The 18080-nt window shown below is 38.3% G+C and overlaps 1 protein-coding gene across 2 annotated transcripts in view; it reads left to right on the top strand.

Annotated features, from left to right (window-relative positions):
- Nucleotides 1-18080, top strand: part of FAM135B (family with sequence similarity 135 member B) — a 220671-nt gene that overhangs the window by 176066 nt on the left and 26525 nt on the right. For both annotated transcript variants that reach the window (XM_033011811.2, XM_033011810.2), the window contains exons 8-9: nt 13834-13987; nt 16627-16676. In XM_033011811.2, the coding sequence (XP_032867702.2) occupies nt 13834-13987; nt 16627-16676 (204 nt within the window). The remainder of the gene's footprint in view (nt 1-13833; nt 13988-16626; nt 16677-18080) is intronic.

An 18080-nucleotide genomic window follows, 5' to 3' on the forward strand; every position in this document is an offset into this window, starting at 1 on the left:
TAACTTGACCTCCAGACAGTAGGTTCAGTTTTCAAAGTGATGTGGGAAATAGACTTCAGACAAGCAGAGGAGATTTCAGAATTTGACTTAATTTCTATTGAATAGAAATTTAAAAATTATGAAATGTTCCCCCCAAAATAATCTGGAAAAACACTACAACAAACCAAAGCACCCATGCTTGGAAGAGAGCTTTTAATTTTGTTTTGAACCTTTTAACTGTATGATATGTTGCTATCTGAACATGATCTTGACAAATAAGAAAATGAAAAAAAAAAAAAACAAAAACAGAAATTTTATTTGAAATGAAAAATCAAAATTATTTGTTCTAAGAGTGTCAGTATGAGACATGTGGAATTTTGTCAGTGTTTTACCAGATATTCTTCCTAGAACTTTAGGGGAAATCAATGTGATCTGTGAAGAATTTTCATTTTACTAGAATGGTATTTTTAAGCAGATAATTTCCTATCAAATGCTTTATCGGCTACTTCTTCTTTCTCAGCCACTTATAGTTAAGAAATTTAGAACTTGTGTTTTGAACAGTAACTTACAGTATTGAAACCGCTGACCAGGATAATTCTCTTCTACCTAATCAGATGATAGCTCTTTTTCAAGTCTGATTGTTCCTGTCTTTCAAGGATCTCAAGTCAAATACATTCCTCCTGCTAATTTTGTACAAAGTGTAAATTATCACTAGATCTGACTCTGATTTCAGATGTTTTTTTCTACTACATTATCATTCCAGTGGTTTTGACAAAGTAACTCTAACTTTAAGAGTTAATATAAATGTCAAATTGTGTCTTGTATTTATGAAATACCAACCTATGTTTTCTTATATAATGGATTTAGTGAGAGGCAAATCATAAATAGTTCCATATATTGTCAATGTCTTTCTAACTGATATACTTTATTGACACTTTTGGTTGGTGTTATTAGTGTCATATAAATCAAAGGCAAATATAATGATTTTATTTTTCTTTCCTTTTAGACTTTTGGGTAATAAACTATCATATCATATGGCAGACTAGTAAATCAATACAAGAAAGGCAATTTATTAAGTTGATAGAATATGCACATTCAAGTTCATCCTTGTCCAATATATCTGTTTCTCTTACACATTTGGTTCTAGATTTCACTTTGTTTGATGGAAAGTACTTAATTTTCTCACTTTTCCATAACTCTTTCTTCCATAATCATGTTGTCTTCATGTTAGTGGATATTAGAGGAATGAGGTTTATAGGAGATGGCTTATGTGATTGTCACCCATCCCTTGAGAAAGATCTGTGTTCACAGATCTACTGCTGACAGATGGAGAACACAGAGATGTACTGGTTTTCCACGAGGTAAGATCAAGGTTTGTATACCATGCCTGTTATGTGTAGTCTACAGAGTTTCTGTTGGACAAATATTTAAAGACCCCTTTCTTTCTTGGCTGCACATGTTCGCCACACATTCAGGTATTTAATGTCTTGGGGACTTTTTTCTATCTCTTAAAAAAGGCTCAATTCAGCCACCATTTAGAAAAATTGCTGGGGGCACTGGCAGAGTGACGTGTAACAGACAGCATGACTGAATATGTGGTATTTTCTGAGGAAACCAGGCTAAGAAGAAACAGTATGTCACCACAGAATGGCATCCACAAGTTGGCCAGTATGGACTTTCATGTCTTTGCACTATGGTATGGCTTCAGATTTGCCAATAATTTTTCACTGTCTGGCACAGGGATTGAGAAGTTATTTTCTGTTGATGAGTGAATTAATGGGGAGGATGTTGTTTCAGTTTGTTTTTTATTCTGTAACTGAATGGAAATGTAAATACACATATATACACACGTCTGTATACATATAGAGTATTTTATATACATATATACCATATCTATTTATAAAAATATTCTTAGTAAACACAAATGCAGGATTTTTCTCTCTTTTTTTTTTTTTTTTTTTTTTTTTTTTTTTTTTTTTTCTGATGAAACATTCTGATTGAAAGTACTTAATTTTAAATCATTAGAGTTCTTTTCTGCCCTTTGGATTTCATGTTATTTCTTCCGTAGGAACTGCTTTGGGGCTCAGAAGACTTCCTTTGCCTCTTCAGTCTTCTCTCAGAGTTCAATTTAGCATATTTACATGATAAACTCTTTAAGATAAAAATAATTTCTGTCATGTAACCAGTTTCAGTAAATGGGGTAAGAACTTGCCCATTTCCCAACACTGGTGCCCTCTGCCCAAGCTGTTGATTTTACATTTTACATTCACAACACTGATTTGATTAAGAGGGATATATCATATCTCCCTCAAAATGCATATTCATGTGTGTCTCTTTATGTGAAAAGGGAACATCTGTGGGTCTACTATTGGTTTCTCATCAAGAAATAAAGAGACAGGGTTAGAGCAGGGACAGAAATGAAAGTCAGAAGTGAAAAACTAAAATAATTTTAGCCATTTAGTAAGTTTATGTTTGCTGTTTGTCTCTGTGGAGGGCTAGATATAGCAGAGCTTCTGTTTTTATTGAGGTCTCTGTCTTAACTGCAATATAAGCAATATGAAACTTTTGGAAATTATACTTCTGAAACCATTTGTCATCTTCTGTAAAATAAAGCATTTTATCATCAGTGGCAAAAGTTATGAATTTAATGAGTTTGTTATCAAAACAAAGTTTAAGTTTATCCTATAGTTGTGGAATGGTAGGATGTGACGGTTGTGACTGTATGGACACTCAGTGCACTTAGGTATTAATTCACTGGTGATCCAGGAACCCCTAAGTTTGTTGCCTTTATGGATGAGATCAGACAGTGGATCAACCTGAGAGAAGGTGGCAACAATTAGAACCAGCATTAACTCATTGCTGTAGAATCTTATTGGGTGAGAATTTTGATCAGACCCAGAGATTCTTCCAAGCAGCTCCTAGAAAAACTGACCAGTACAGCTTCTGTGCTCTGGTATAGTGACAAATATCCTGGGTGGCCAATCTGCATGTCCCAGAGATTCTCATGGGAGGTTCCTTGTGCGGAAATGACCAAATTGAACACAGGTAAGTTGTGCATGGTCAACAAGAAGTATTCATACAGATGTCTTTCTAGAACTATCTTTCATAAACAGTTGAGATATTAATGAGATGTTTTATATGTAGTTTAAGATTCTCAATATCAATGGATAATGCATGTGCTGGAGTGGTCACACAGGACCACAACCCAGCTGGTAGAGGAATGCAGAACAGTTGGGGGAGTCTCACTTGATCCAGCTGAAAATCACTGTAAGGACTCTTGCAGTGGAGACTTGCTTCGTCCTCTGGACAGCAACCAGTTGTGCTGTTCAAAAGATCAGATTCCCATACAAGAGTTATCTGATGCAAAGATCCCAATAAATTAGGGATTTTTTTTTGTTAGTTTTGCTAGTTGGTTGGGATTTTTTAAAAAACATTTTGCAGATACAAATATTTGTGAAATAACTAACAAGCATAAGATAACTGGAAAAATATAAGCTTCATGATATAACTCCTGGTTCCCTTCTTGGTTTTTGTTTTTGTTTTTTTTTTTTTTTGGTTTGTTTGTTTGTTTTTTTTTTTGTTGTTGTTTGTTTTGTTTTGTTTTTTTGTTTTGTTTTTTGTTTTGTTTTGTTTTTTTTTTTATTCTGAAATACAAATATCTCCCTCTGTCACTTGAGTTCCTACACATGTGAAAGAATGTTATTCTGCTCATATGTTTCAGTCATATACCAAATTACCAGATGTTGTTATCTTGTAACCTCCTTTATTTTTTCAAAAAATAATAAAGTGTAAACATTAATGTGCTTGTTCAAGCTATAACTACAATTTCATCTCCAACCACCAAATAACAGGAAATCTCTTATCTTAGCAGAGATGAAGAATCTCCTTCGTCAGTGAGTTTGAAGCTATATTAAAATTTACATATCAGGTGACCCATATGGTCATGCAGATGAATGGGCAGACACTGTACTCTCAGATACTGCATTCATCTTGGGATACTGAGATGTATTCCTCTGTTTCTAGCAGTTCTCTAGATCTTTTCCAGAAATAGTCAAGGTAGGCTAGTACTGTCTGCTAAATGAAATACTGCTGGGGACTGCAAAACTCATCTATTTAGTCTGGAATGTCTCTTTAGTGTCTTAAAATTTTTGACAAGCAATTTGAATTTCAATCTGAATTGTGAAATACTGTTTTGAATTAGATTAAATGTAGAGGTTCTAGTTTACCATTACTGCCATTGTTGAACATTGTACATAGTTATCATAGCTTGTGAAATTACTTTAATACAAAACAAATACAAGCAACTTATTGTATATTACAAAGCATAAAATCTAATTGATGCCTTTTGATTTCAGATGGATTTAGTGCACTAGAAGTGGATATTTAGAAATTGTTCTCTGCATCTGAATAATGAATTGGCATGAATCTTATTTAATTACAGTGTTTGCTTTTCTCAAGTAATTTTCCTTTCCCATGTCATAAAGGAAAAGTACATTTATAAAGTAATACACTATAATTACAGGAGAAATCTGTTAACTAAAAAGGGCATTACACAGGAAACCTATTTATTTAAAAGGCTGATTTATTTAAATGTATTCATCAGGGATATTGTCAAGAATTTTTATTTTGTTTAGGGGATGTTGATTTTGTAGGCTATTTTACTTAAAGGACAGATGAACAAGAGGCAATGATGGTCTAGTGCTGGGATCTAGATTTGCAGAACATGATCAAATAGAACAGAAGCATTTCCATTTCCAAAACACTAGGCGGTTGTTTTTATCTGGCATTTGATTAGGTTTTTCTTTATGTCATCTCTTTGCAATAAAGTGAGAAATGGAGGAATTAAGGCAGTATGTACATGGTTCTTCATGACACCCTGCAAACATACCATAAGTGGTATATCCTTTTTGTAGTAATGTGTACATTTAGGTTCGTACCTGGAACCTAGGAAAATTAGTTTATTTTGCCACTGAGAAGCAAGTAACTATGAAGTATTTTACATTTACTCAGTGGTTGAAGCAAGCAGCTCCAGTTTGCACAGAAGTGTGTGCGGGAAGGGCTCTGCAACTCTGCCAGCTCGACCAGGGAGCAACGGTGTCTGCCCGGCACGAGGCCCAGTCCTCTCTAGCTCCGCACCCACCGTGACGGACCCACCTTCGCAGACCGAGCTCCGGCGGGAACACGCTGCCAGCCCGGTGCCAGGCTGCAGGGTGGGCCCTGCCCTCACGGCCGCCCCGGCCGGCAGCAGGGAGCACACCCGCGGGAGGTGCCCAGGGAGAGGAGCTCCTCCGCGTCGGGGCAGAGCTCCGGGAGGGCGTGAGGGGGCTGAGGGGTGTCAGGGAGTGCGAGGGGGAGACAGACTGCTGGAGCCGCACCCTGCCTCCCCTGGGACAGGCCTGCCAGGCCCGCAGGACACATACACAGAGGGTTCCCCATCCTCTCCCCACCTGGCAGAATGCAGTCACTTAAGGGATAGAAGACAATGGCAACAAGTTCCTGCCTGGCACAGCAGGCATGTCTGCTCCATGACTGCCCCACCTTCCCAGGTGCCCTCGCATGATAGGTACGAGGCTCCACAAGTGCAACTGAACCGTGACGAGGATGACGGTTCATCTAGGTTGGAGGTGTCTCCAACGTTAAGTCAGCCTATGCTCTGCATCAAACCCACTTCCATAAAGAAGAAAAGACGGATCATTGTCATAGGAGACTCTCTTCTGCAGGGAAGAGATGGCCCAATATGTCAACTGGACCCACTTCTTAGAGAAGTCTGCTGCCTAGCTGGGTCCTGGGTTAAAGATGTGATGAGAAAACTGCCTATGCTGCTACAACCCTTGGATTATTGTTACTGGTTTTTTCATGTAGGCAGCATTGAAGTTTCAATAAGAAGTCTAAGGACAATCAAGAGAGGCTTCAGGGCCTTGGGACAACAGGGTAAAGGATCAGGAGCACAAACAGCATTCTCCTCTATCCTTCTAGTTGCAGAGAGTGATGAGGGAAGAAATGGGAAGACCCAGCAGATCAATACCTTGTATCTTGACTGGTGTCATTGTCAGAATTTTGGGGTTTTTGGTCATGGTTCAGTCTACACAACACCAGGACTGCTGGCAACAGATGAGGTACCCCCATCTCAAAGGGAGAAAAGGATTTTTGTGCAGGAGGTAGCAGGGCTCATGAAAAGAGCTTTAAACTAGATCTGAAGGGGGAAAGGAATAAAACCAGGCTTGCTAGAGATAAGCCTACGAGTGGCACACCAGTGTTTGAGGGATTATGTGCTAGCGAGGACCTTCAGTCTGCTCCATAATGTGCTGAGTACACTGGAGCACATTTGAAATGTCCCTGTACTAATGGACCCAGCACCTTAGCCATTTCAGTGGAGATAAGGGATGGAGATCCAAGATCCACATGGCAACAAAGATGTAAGTGTTGATGAGTGTTAGAAACCATGGAAGCAGTTAAGAACAGTTCCATAGGAATTAGGGCTTCCTCCCCAATGAAGGTGACAGGATCAACAGCCCAGCTGAAGCACATCTACACCAATGCACACAGCATGGGCATCAAACAGGAGGAGATGGAAGCCACTGTGCAGCTGGAAAACTATGATACAGTTGTAATCATGGAAACATGGTAGGATGACTCACACAGCTGCAGTGCTGAAATGGATGTCAATAGATGCTTCAGAAGGGATAGACAAGGAAGAAGATGAAGTGGGGGTAGCCCTCTATGTTAGGGAGTGTTTTGACTGTCTAGAGCTTGATCATGGTGATGAAAGGGTTGAGTGTTTATGGGTAAGAATCAGGAAAAAAGACATCAAGGCAGAGATCATGGTGGGAGCTTGTGATAGGCCACTCAACCAAGATGAAGAGGCAGACAAAATAATCTACAAGTAGCTGGAAGAAGTCTCACAATTGCTATCCCTTGTTCTTATGGGGGACTTCACACCATGTACAGGACAACCAGCTGATAAGGCTCAGTCAGCATGGGTTTATGAAAGACAAGTCCATCTTGACTAGCCGTATCTCCTTTTATGACAAGTTGACCTGCTTGGTGAATGAGGGCAAGGCTGTGGATGACCAGAAATTTGTTAAAACCTTTAATATTGTTTCTCACAACATTTTCCTGGAAAACCGGCTGATCATGGCTTGGATGGGTGTACTCTTTGCTGGGTAAAAAAATGTCTGGAAGTCTAGGCCCAAAGAGTGGTGGTGAGTGGAACTGAACTCAGTTGGAGACCAGTTACAAGTGGTGTTCCCCAGGGCTCAGTATTTGGGCTGGTTCTGTTTAATATCTTTATCAGTGATCTTGACCAGGGGGTTGACAGTAGTGTGTCCAGGTGGCCAAGAAGGCCAATAGCTTTGTGGATTGTATCAGAAATAATGTGGCCAGTAAGACTAAGGAAGTGATGGTCTCCCTGTACTTGGCACTGATGAGGCCATACTTCAATTACTGTGTTCAGTTTGGGTCTCCTCCCTACAAAAAAAAATCACTAAGATGCTAGAGCGCATCCAAAGAAGGGCAGCAAAGCTGGTGAAGGGTCTAGAGCAGAAATCTTATGAAGAACAGCTGAAGGAACAGGAGTTGTTTAGTCTGGAGAAAAGGAGGACAAGGGGAGACCTTATCTCTCTCTGCAACTACCTGAAAGTAAGTTGTAGTGAGATGGGTGTGTTTCTTTTCCAATGTAGCAAGTGATAGGATGAGTAAAGGGACTCAAGTTGCAGCAGGGGAGGTATGGATTGGATATTAGGAAAAATTCTTCACTGAAGTGTTATGAAGCACTGGAACAGGCTTCCAAGGGAAGTGGTTGAGTCATGATCCCTGGAAGTATTTAAAAGATGTGTAGATGTGGTGCCTAGGGACATGGTTTAGTGGTGAACTTGGCAATGTTAGATTTATAGTCAGACTCGATGATCTTAAGGGTCTTTTTCAATCTAAATGGTACTATGATTCTATGATTCTACTTTCAATATAGTAGATTCAGTTTGATGTCTCACTTATAGTTTGGGGAGCACAACAAAAGAGAATTTTCTATAGGAGGTTAGAAAAGGTACAAACTTATCAACCTCCTGTCTCCAGCTTTTCAAAGCTAGCACTCACAGGACTAGTTCAGTTTCCAAAGTGGGTAAAACATTTCCTTCTCTTGAGGTCAGTACTTGTACATTTTGGTAATATGCCTGCCTCTGTGCTGATATCTTGCTCAACGTAAAAAGGAATCTCATTGCTGAGTTCATCAGATAAGCGCTGGAAAATAATCTCGTTTGGCAGCTGATGGGACAAATTTTTTTTTTTTTTTTTTTTTCATCTGGGATCAATATAACTGATGTCCTATCATATATCATAGAAGAAAACAATTCTTAAAGTGAATCTTTGTGGAGTATGCAATTATCAGCATTATTTGCTGTTTGCATTATTTTCCTGACTGCCTCTTTTTCCATTCATGTCTTGGTCTTCTTGATCTATTATGCCTCTGATGATGTTGGCACAATGGAAGTCATACTTTTCTCTGCTGTCAGTACTATTAGCTTCTGTGTTGTTATCCATCTTTGCTATCAGAGTACCTTTAGGTAGTAAATCTTGAAGTGAAGATTTGTCAGGCATTCATCTGCTCCCAAAATTTTCAGAAACAGAAAAGTGCAGAAGCCAGAGACAGACTACTGTTAACAGACAGAGAGCGTCTGGGAAAAGAAGATCAGTGCAGATGCATTTTGCAACTAGCATCGAAAAATCTGTCTATCTACAAACTAATGAGATTAAAAAACAGTAGACCAAAGGAATTAACTCAAAAGGTCATGAGGATCTTTGCAAAGGAAAATAACATGTACTTTTACAATGAATATTAGAAGCCCAGGGCAGCCATCATGTTTTGTGCAAGCTGGGATTTTCAGCTACAGTATGAACTTTAGTTTTAATAGGATTTTTGTCTTAACCAAAAATCAACTTCTATCTGTCCTCCCAATTCAAGAAACCCAGAGATATGAGCACTCTGTAGTTGTTTAATGGGTCATAGCCACTGGTTTTCCTGACTACTAGTTTTATGCCAGTGTTTTTGCTTAGAATAGCATGTACCATGTTTGTTACTGAACTTGATTTGATAGTATTGTAGCTTGAATTCCTGTTTCAGGTTATAACCTATGAAATAGGGAACCACCTTAATAAATGTACCAAAGAAGATGCAATTAAAATAGTGAATGTAGAAGGTTTGACATCTTCAGATCATCCCAAAGGAAGGCATTTATTGACATGTCTCAGCTTACTGAACAGTGACAGATAAGCTGATTTAGCTGTAGCAGTTTATAATGGCATCATCTGACAGATGCCTGCCCTGATGGGGTGTCTGCAGATGAGGATGCAAACACCTTAGTTCACATTAACTTAAACTGTCCATGAGGTGGGTTTAATAATTGCTGTTAAGTCTTGCTCTGCATCCTGTATGTGCGTGACAATTTTCAGAAGAAACAGTTCTGTGAGACCAGGAATATCTTTAAGTCACTGAAGGACCACAGATTTGGAGCTTGGTATCTTTTTTCTATCACACTCACTTTCCACCTTGACATGATGATTTTTCAAATTAGGATGGATGTTCCCATTAAACAACAGGGTTTCAAAGTCAGTTGCCATCTAATAGTGTTTCATCAAAATGCTTCAACTTGATGATATGGCCTCTTACTCATGTGTAGTACAGGTTGGACTGTGCCTGTTTGGCAGTCCTTGAATTACCACTGTTCAGTGCTGTTCCTCTCATGCAATGGTATTCTCAAAGCACAGCACCTTTATTTGACACAGATATTTCTTCCAGAGAGCTGGAACAGTAAAAAAATAAAAGGAGGTCTGGGAGCAATCTTTTCAGTCCTTTATGCACATATGTATATCATCTCTATCTTACAGTAATTTGAAGATATTTTACATTTTGATGGCCAGCAATACTAGAGGAAATTTGACTTGTCTGTTGTGGTTGTACTCAGTGTTCCTGATTCTATGTGTCTACAGTGTAGAACATGTGGTCAGTTGTCCTGTGCTTCCTTCATAATTAATGGGGAAAAGTGGCCACAGTTCAGTTCCTCGATTTTAGATTTCAGCTTTGTGATGAAAACAGTCATTCCCCAGCAATATGTTTTTTCTTTATCAGTTCCCCATTTCTCAGCAGAGGTGATAGCTCAGAAATAGTTATCTAAGTTTCCATGTGTGAGTCCTTCTCTCAAAGCCCAGAATTTTCTTAGTGAAGATATTTGACAATCTTTGTCCTTATATGTTTTCTCTTAAACTGAAAGGTATAAAACTGGAACTTCTTTCTATGAGAAATAGATCAATTTCGTCTTTATTCACCTAGTGGTTAATATTAGAAGATGGCATGCCTTTAAGCAGGGAGCAGAAGAAACACCTTGAGCAGAGTCAGTATGATCGTACTTATGCAGAAAAACAACATTATTTTGGAGTATTGCATCATTTGCTAGTTGTACTTCTTCCATCCTAAAGCATCTCATTTTCCAAAATGAGGACCCAGACTGAATTGTATGGTTAAAATGGAGACAGAGTCTCTGCTCCTTCTCCTGATTCCAGAGGATCCTACAGCTCTGAAAAGATTAATCAGGAGGTAACTTGTCTCTGTTGATAAAGAAACAACCTAGTCCCCCATATATACACTCTTGCTACTCGTGCATTTAAAAAACCCCACAGTGACATCAATCCTAGAGTTGTCTTTAGAGTGAATAAACAAATTTAGGTTGACATTTAAAATCTTCAAGTGACAGATTATTAGGGCAATGATTTCAGTTGTCTGTTTCTTTTGTGTGGTAGTGTCTCTGAAAATAATTGGTTTGGGACATAATTTTAAAGGATCTTCAGAAATATCTGATCTTTTTTTGTCCTTTGGGTTCATACTAACCAAATTTATTTCCTGAAATACTGAGTAAATCTGTAGGGTTAATTGACAGAAATGTTTGAAAGAGGATACAACACAGATAAATTCCTCACATTCCTGTATTTACAAAAGAGAAAGGAAAATTGAGGTCCTTCTTAACAAAAGCAGATACATTTCAAGCTCTCTGGTATAGGTAACTCTGCAGCCAAAAAAGAGAACTCCTGGCAGCATCCCTGAGAGCATTGTCAGCAGTCTGAGGGAGGTGATCCTTCCCCTCTCCTCAGCACTGGTGAGACACATCTGGAGTACTGTGTCCAGTTCTGTGTTCCCCAGTACAAGAGATGTATGGACATACTGGAGCCAGTCCAGAAAAAGGCACCAACATATTCAGGGACTAGAGCACATGATGTACAAGAACAGGTCAAGAAAACTGGTCTTGTTCACTCTGGAGAAGAGAAGATTCAGGGAGAATGTTACTTCCATTTACAACTACTGGATTAAAGAACAAAGAGAAGATGAAGACATGTTCTTTTTGATGGTGCATGGCAATAGGATGAGAGGCCACACACACACACAAGTTGAAACCTGGGAAATTCTGACTTGATACAAATTAAAAAAAGTACTACAAAGGTGGTAAAACACTGGAACACGTTGCCCAGAGAGGTGGTGGAATCTACCTCTGGAGAAAGGTTCAGGACTCATCAGGACACAACAGTGAGGAACTTGATTTGATTAGACCTGTTCTAAGCAGGCAGTTGGACTAGATGATCTCCAGAGGTCTGTTCCAGCCTAAATGATCCCAAATTTCTACAATAATGAGCAAGTTATGTTGCTAACATACAATGCTTAATGAGCTGGTTTTATAACTTTTTATAATGGTTCTTTCCCCATTCTATGTTTTGCCCCTGTGTAAATCTTTGCAGAGTATACTCTCCTAAACTGTGCTACAGTAAGTTTAACCATCAGGTCTCTAAGAATTTTTATTAATTCAGCTGAGGTCAAATTTGAAAAAACACCATAAGAATACTAAATAATTTAAAACAGAGCTGCCTGATAAAGATTTTCAACATCTTTAATTCACATATTCTTTGAGCCCACCTGCAGTTGTATTTTCCTATTACTTTTTACTTTTAGTTCTAAACATTAATCTATGCCAAGAAAGGCTGAAAATAGACCTATTAAAGTGTAGTCTTGCACAACAATACCATGTTATAATATTGACATGAACTATGAAATCATCTAACATTTTTCCTTCTGCTCGTCAGTGTAGCATTTAAATGCCAGAGTAATTTTTGCCTAAAAAAAAAATCAGCAATGGATTATAAAAGAGGACATTTTTTCATGACATTGCATGTAAATCCACTTTCAATTTTCTATTGTTTCTAGCAGCATTTCTTTGTCCTCTCTTTTTCTATATTCCATGGTGAGAATAAAACAGATTCATGCTGAGGCTGGAGGTTTTGAGACCTTCCAAGAACAACCAACTCTGTCAATTATCATCAGCCGTTTCTCTATGGGTCAAGATGAGCAGTTCCTTTTGTTTCTACTGCAGAATGCTGGTTAATATCTTGAACATTTGCATGAGAAAACTGAGGGAAATATCCCAGCTCAAGCTAAGAGGCATGAAATACCATCTTTACAAAAGTCAAATAAAAGAGATGCACTAGTGTATGGTTGGTGAGTCTTTACTGTTGCTCCTGGACCTGCTATTGGGACTGCCAGTGTCCAAAAAGGCAATTAGTACCTGGTTGGCATACAGGAGTTATATTCTCATCCCATCCATGGACTTATCCAGCAGTGGACTAAGTTGCAAATTGTTCATGTTTCTCCATATCCATGCAACAGTATGGCTCCTATCCTGGTGCCTCTGTGAAGCCTACATGCCATAAATAGCCTATCTAGATGTATTCTCAATTTACTTAATGTTTCACAGAGTTCAAGTACAGAGCATTTAGGTGGCTTTCTCACTTCTCTGTTTTCATAATCTGTTCTTCTCCTGCAATGCAAATAATTACTCCTGTTTGGGGGAACAATAACTAGACATAATCACTGATTGCAAGTGCTCACACACCCTTCTACTGCATCATTGGATAAAAACTGTAAAATGCATACAGAGACCTCAGAAATATGGGCTGTTACTGATAGTTGTCATATTACTCCTTGCAACTCTCCATGAAATCTTGGGCACAATACCACAGTTGAGTAAATAGTTTTATATTAAATCTGAGCAGTGAAAATTTCAAATATAAGTAATTTGTACAAGTACCATTTTTTGACAGAAGTGAAAACTTTTGATTTATGGCACCCTAATGCAAACTCAGCTTATGTTCTAAGTGTAAATGTGTTGTTTGGGAAATTTTTGTATTGAACATGCTATGATCTGTCCATTTACATGTCCTCCCACAAGAGGTATGCTAATCCAGACATTGATTCTGGACTACAGAGTGTCTCATACTTGTTTATAGGATAGCAATCCCATCTGCATTTTTTTCACTAATACACATAACAAAGCATATCATGATATCATCAAGGTATGACACTTGCAGAAGGGAATAAGGGGTTATGAGGAGAAAGGAAAGTGAATGTAGCCATCTTTATAGTTATTTCCACCCCTCCTCTATAGTAGAGAGGTTGTGTTTTGCACAGCACTATCTATATTGTGGGGAGATATTGGCTCCACAGTGGGACATGTGAAGGACAGAGGTGGACTTTGTTGGACTGTTTGGACCGAGGGTCTTTGTACATGTGACAGCACTGCTGAGACCTAAGATTTTTGGTATGGTTTGGGCAAAATGTACATGTAGAATGAGGTACTATTATGATTTCACATCTAGCTAGTTAAGTGGCTAGGAGGTAGGGATGATTAAAATCTCTCTTTGGTGCCAACTGCTTGATTAGAAATGAAAGACTGCCCACAACTGGATTTTGCAGAAATTTCTGGAACAAAGGGGGACCATTAATTTTAACATCTATTTTATTTTCTTGATATTTCTGTTACACAGGGCAGCTTTTACGTCCCATCTGAAAACTGCATGCAGCATGCATACAAATGGCATAAGGACCTCTGTCTTCTGCTCTTGAATGCCCAAAGAGGGCTTCACATGTACTACACCCTCATAATGAAGGAGATTCCTGATTTGCCACAGCTGAAGTTGGGTAAGAGAACAAATATTTAAAATCACTGAGTATTTTATAGTGCTGCATTTTCAACACACATTTTAGTACCAAAATTCTTGGGCTGTTCAGAGATTTTAGAGGACTTCTGTCACTGTTTTCTGATTAGTGTTTGTTTTAGCACACTGTTAAAGATGACTGACTTCCCAAATTATACAAATCCTTTTATAAGATGTGGCCTGATGTGTAGGTATAAAATGTTTTGATAAATTTCTCAAAATACTTGCCTTTCAGTGATTTTTGACCTCAGTTGCTTTTTGAAGACTTGAACTTCCAGTTCTGAATTGTCATGAAATCTGGGGAAGACTCTAGCATATTTTTTTCTCTTGAGCAAGCATTTTTTTTAAAGTGAAAAGAAAAATCTGAAAGGTGATATGAATGCTTTTGAAACACACTCCCTCATTTACAATTTGCAATTACATAATTACAACTTGCTCTTTAAAATGATTCTGCTTCTCTTCCTAATTCAATTGTTTAATAGATTTCCTGATTTTGGCAGAAGCTTTTTTTGGCTGGTCAGGCCTGTTAGGTCCAATGTGCAAGTGCTGTCTGACTGGATTTCTGGGATGGAGCTCTGTAATTTGTGTTTAGTCATGTTTGTAATGACATCATGAGCTTCTGTGAAAATGAAGGGCATCCCTGACTAATTCCTGCTCTTCCACCTGTTTCTTTGGATTCAAGGAATGTGGCTCATGATTTCACATCTGTGTTTTTGTGTCTTTGTATTTCTGTATACTGGTTTTGAAGTTATCAGTTTGTCATGTTGTAGAGATAATTATATTAGAAGAATCAATTGCATTAGCCAGCAGATTTAAAAAGGGAGCAAAAATAATTTTCCAGTTTCACTGCATAATGCTTGCATACAAGAACTATTAAATATAATACATTATGCTTTATACACTTATGGGCTTCATAGCTCCTATTTTCCACTTCATGTATTGCTTCCCAGCATCTATTTCCTTTCAAAATAGCCTAAACCTCATAGGGTGGGAATACTGTGTTATTCAATTCAGCTATGAGAAAAAGTTACATCATTTGTATTTGCAACTCATGAGCTCTCAGACAGAATCCAACATGCAACAAAACTCATGCTTCAGGCATCGTGGTTATCAGGAACATATAATAGATGATTTGTGTCTCACCTGGACAGGCTTAGAGGTTGGGAGATACCAGTTATGTATGGTTGGTTGACCACAACTCGAGATCTACCCCAGAGCACATACTGGCTTTCTAAATACAATTACCTTGGTTTTCAAATGACTACTGGTACTGAAGTAGGCACTTAATTTGCAAATGTACTTGTTGTAATGCTTGCAAATTTGCTAAATGCAAATACCCTTTTTAGCCTCTTGAGCAGAATGCTATTTGAATCATTTTATTCACAGTCTGAAAGTCTACTGAAGATTTGGTTTTAAGGCTAGTCTTTTGATGCCTGTTGCAAAACTCAGCAAAATCATGGGGTTTAAGTTTCAACCAGTGTGATGAATATGAAGCAAATTTTTATATCTGTCTCCTTTTAATCACTGGGGAGAAACAGACCCATTTGACAAGTACTGCTTTCTACCTTGGGATGACATGAACTCCACCTTGTACTTGATCATTTTTCTTCACTGACCAGGGGGAGAATGTAATGACTTGTTCAGTTGTAAACATTTATATTAGTCTCATTAATATCATCACAGGTTTCTAAAGATAGTTAAGATAAATCCAAGACTATAAATCTCTGAAGACTTTCTTAATTATTTTCTCTAACACCCTGAGTTGTATATTAAAAAAAATAATAGCCTAGTTTAAACATTAAAAGTGGGAATGATTGTTTCCCAAATTTTACCAGCTGAGGATGGGTCTTTTCAAGGCACTACCCATCTCAGTCTGTCTTTTTCCATTCCTTAGTACTATTTAAGAAGAGCCATTTGGGGATTGGGGACAGGATTGGCCTGTTGGTTGTTCTTCTTTGTTTCTTTACAGATACTATTAGAAAGTTCCACACTGCAAAATCAAGCTGCCAAAGTTGGACAGTTGATTTATGTCCTTCCTTGCCTTATAGTCTGTGGTGCATTTAAAGTGGAGTGTCCCTGCGCTGGATTCTCTCGGGACTGCATCAAAACACTGCCACTTGCTGTAGGAGTTGTGAAGTACTTCGCACTCCACAGGGCAGTACAGATATGCCCAATTTTTTACTAGGCAGACATCTGGTATCGCTTACACAGTCCTGTGTAGCACAATAAGGAGAACCATTTCTTGCACATTATTTGCTCAGACTTTGCAATGGCGAGACCTTGCATTCAGCTCTGGAGTTGGCCATAAATACCAAAAGTTAATAAACAAACTTCTAGTAAAAGAGACGGTAGACAACAAAAAGCCAAATTATGTTGTCTTTGTTCTGGCAACAACATTCCAGAACTTTTACAGGTTTAGCGGTCCAGGCTACACAAGCAGAAGTGGTACCTGCACCTGCATCAGTATAAGGTGGGCTGTGGAGTGCCCACATCCAAACAGAAACTTGTCAGTCAGGGAGGAATATCAAATGACCTATTTCTCACATGAATAAATGGCAGAACATTAACATTTCACATCTACTATTCTCAAACCTGTTCTATTTCTTTGTGTTTTTTCCCTAGAGGAGCTATCAGTGGAAGAGACGTTATCTCAGCTTTGTATGGAGCTGCAGGTATTTTCTTCAACAGAATCTACTCATACAGTTTTCAAGTCCATTTTTCAAGTGCACTGAGACAGCCCAGTCATGTATCAGAGCGGGGAGAAAGGGAATTTGGTGCCATGAGAAAGTTTGTTGAATGTTTCTCTTCCACCAGCAATTTCACATAATTTTGTTTAGTCACTTACAAGATGTTTCTGTCACTCTTAACAAGTCACCAGCTGGATTGCTTTGACATCCTTCAGTGAGCCTAGCCCTGACTACCAGAGTATGCATAAAAAAAATTTTTTGGGGGTATGTTGCAATTACAACTTTTATGCTGACAGGAGAAAAGATACTTTGGCAGGTTGCACAACCGTATCATTTCATTTAAAAATGCCTGAATGTATAGGGAGGCTCATAGGAGGAAAAAAGTGATTTTGGCACAGAAATGACTGAACTACTCTCTTGAACTGGCTTCTACCGTGTTTATTTCAAGTTGGACACAGAAAAGTCATCAAGGGTAACAGGAAGAAATGCAAGCATCAGCTAATCACTGGAGAAAATGCTTTATAATCAGAGATTTAACAGATTTGATTTGCTCAGTTTATTATCAAAAGAGACAGCACAGGGAAGAATAACAAAATAACAATTAATGAGGGAAGATGAAGCTAAACCAAACTGGAAATACATTCATACTCCAGTTACAAATGGTGGGCTAATGTTTGTCAGCCTTGGGTGAAAAATATTTAAAATGGCAAATTTCTTAAAATTAAGTCATGACTTGGATGCTTTGCAAGAAATCTGATTTCATATATATTTGATTTACAGAAGCATAAGTTATTGGGCTCAGCTCTAATAGATTTAGAAGATCTAAGGGTATAGGAGGTCAGACGACACAATCTAGAGTCTCCTTTGGACTTATTTTCCATAAGTCTGGGAAAGTCCAAATTAGTTTGGCATACATCAGAAAATGCCAGCATTATTTTATCTGTATTTTCTAATTCCTGTCCAAGTCTTGTTTTCCCAAAAAGCTTATTGACTTGTTTTGAATTGCAATATAAATAAATCCAGACTGATTTGACCATTGTTTCAAAGCTGCTGGGAACAGAGTGGCAACAGATAGGTGAACACAACTAGAATAGCTGGTTCTCTGGGGTGTTATAAAAACTTTGGGCATTACTGTATGCTGTGAAAAGGTTTTGCCTTTGCATTGTGGGATGATAGCTTTCTATCCATCTATGTATAATTTGATGATAAAGACAGTGAATTTACAAAGACTCTCAAGACATGAATGTTGAGATCTGGTACAATACTGGTGGGACATAGGTGTGGCATTGCCCATTACTGCAGTGTAAGTGCTGAAGTTGTATGTAACTTTTGTATGGTGTACAGATCAGTATCGGAAATGGTCTCCCAGTATTTTACCTCTAGGAATAT

This window comes from Tyto alba, unplaced genomic scaffold (genome assembly GCF_018691265.1).
Source record: "Tyto alba isolate M040663 unplaced genomic scaffold, T.alba_DEE_v4.0 Super-Scaffold_9, whole genome shotgun sequence".
NCBI classification, from domain to species: domain Eukaryota; kingdom Metazoa; phylum Chordata; class Aves; order Strigiformes; family Tytonidae; genus Tyto; species Tyto alba.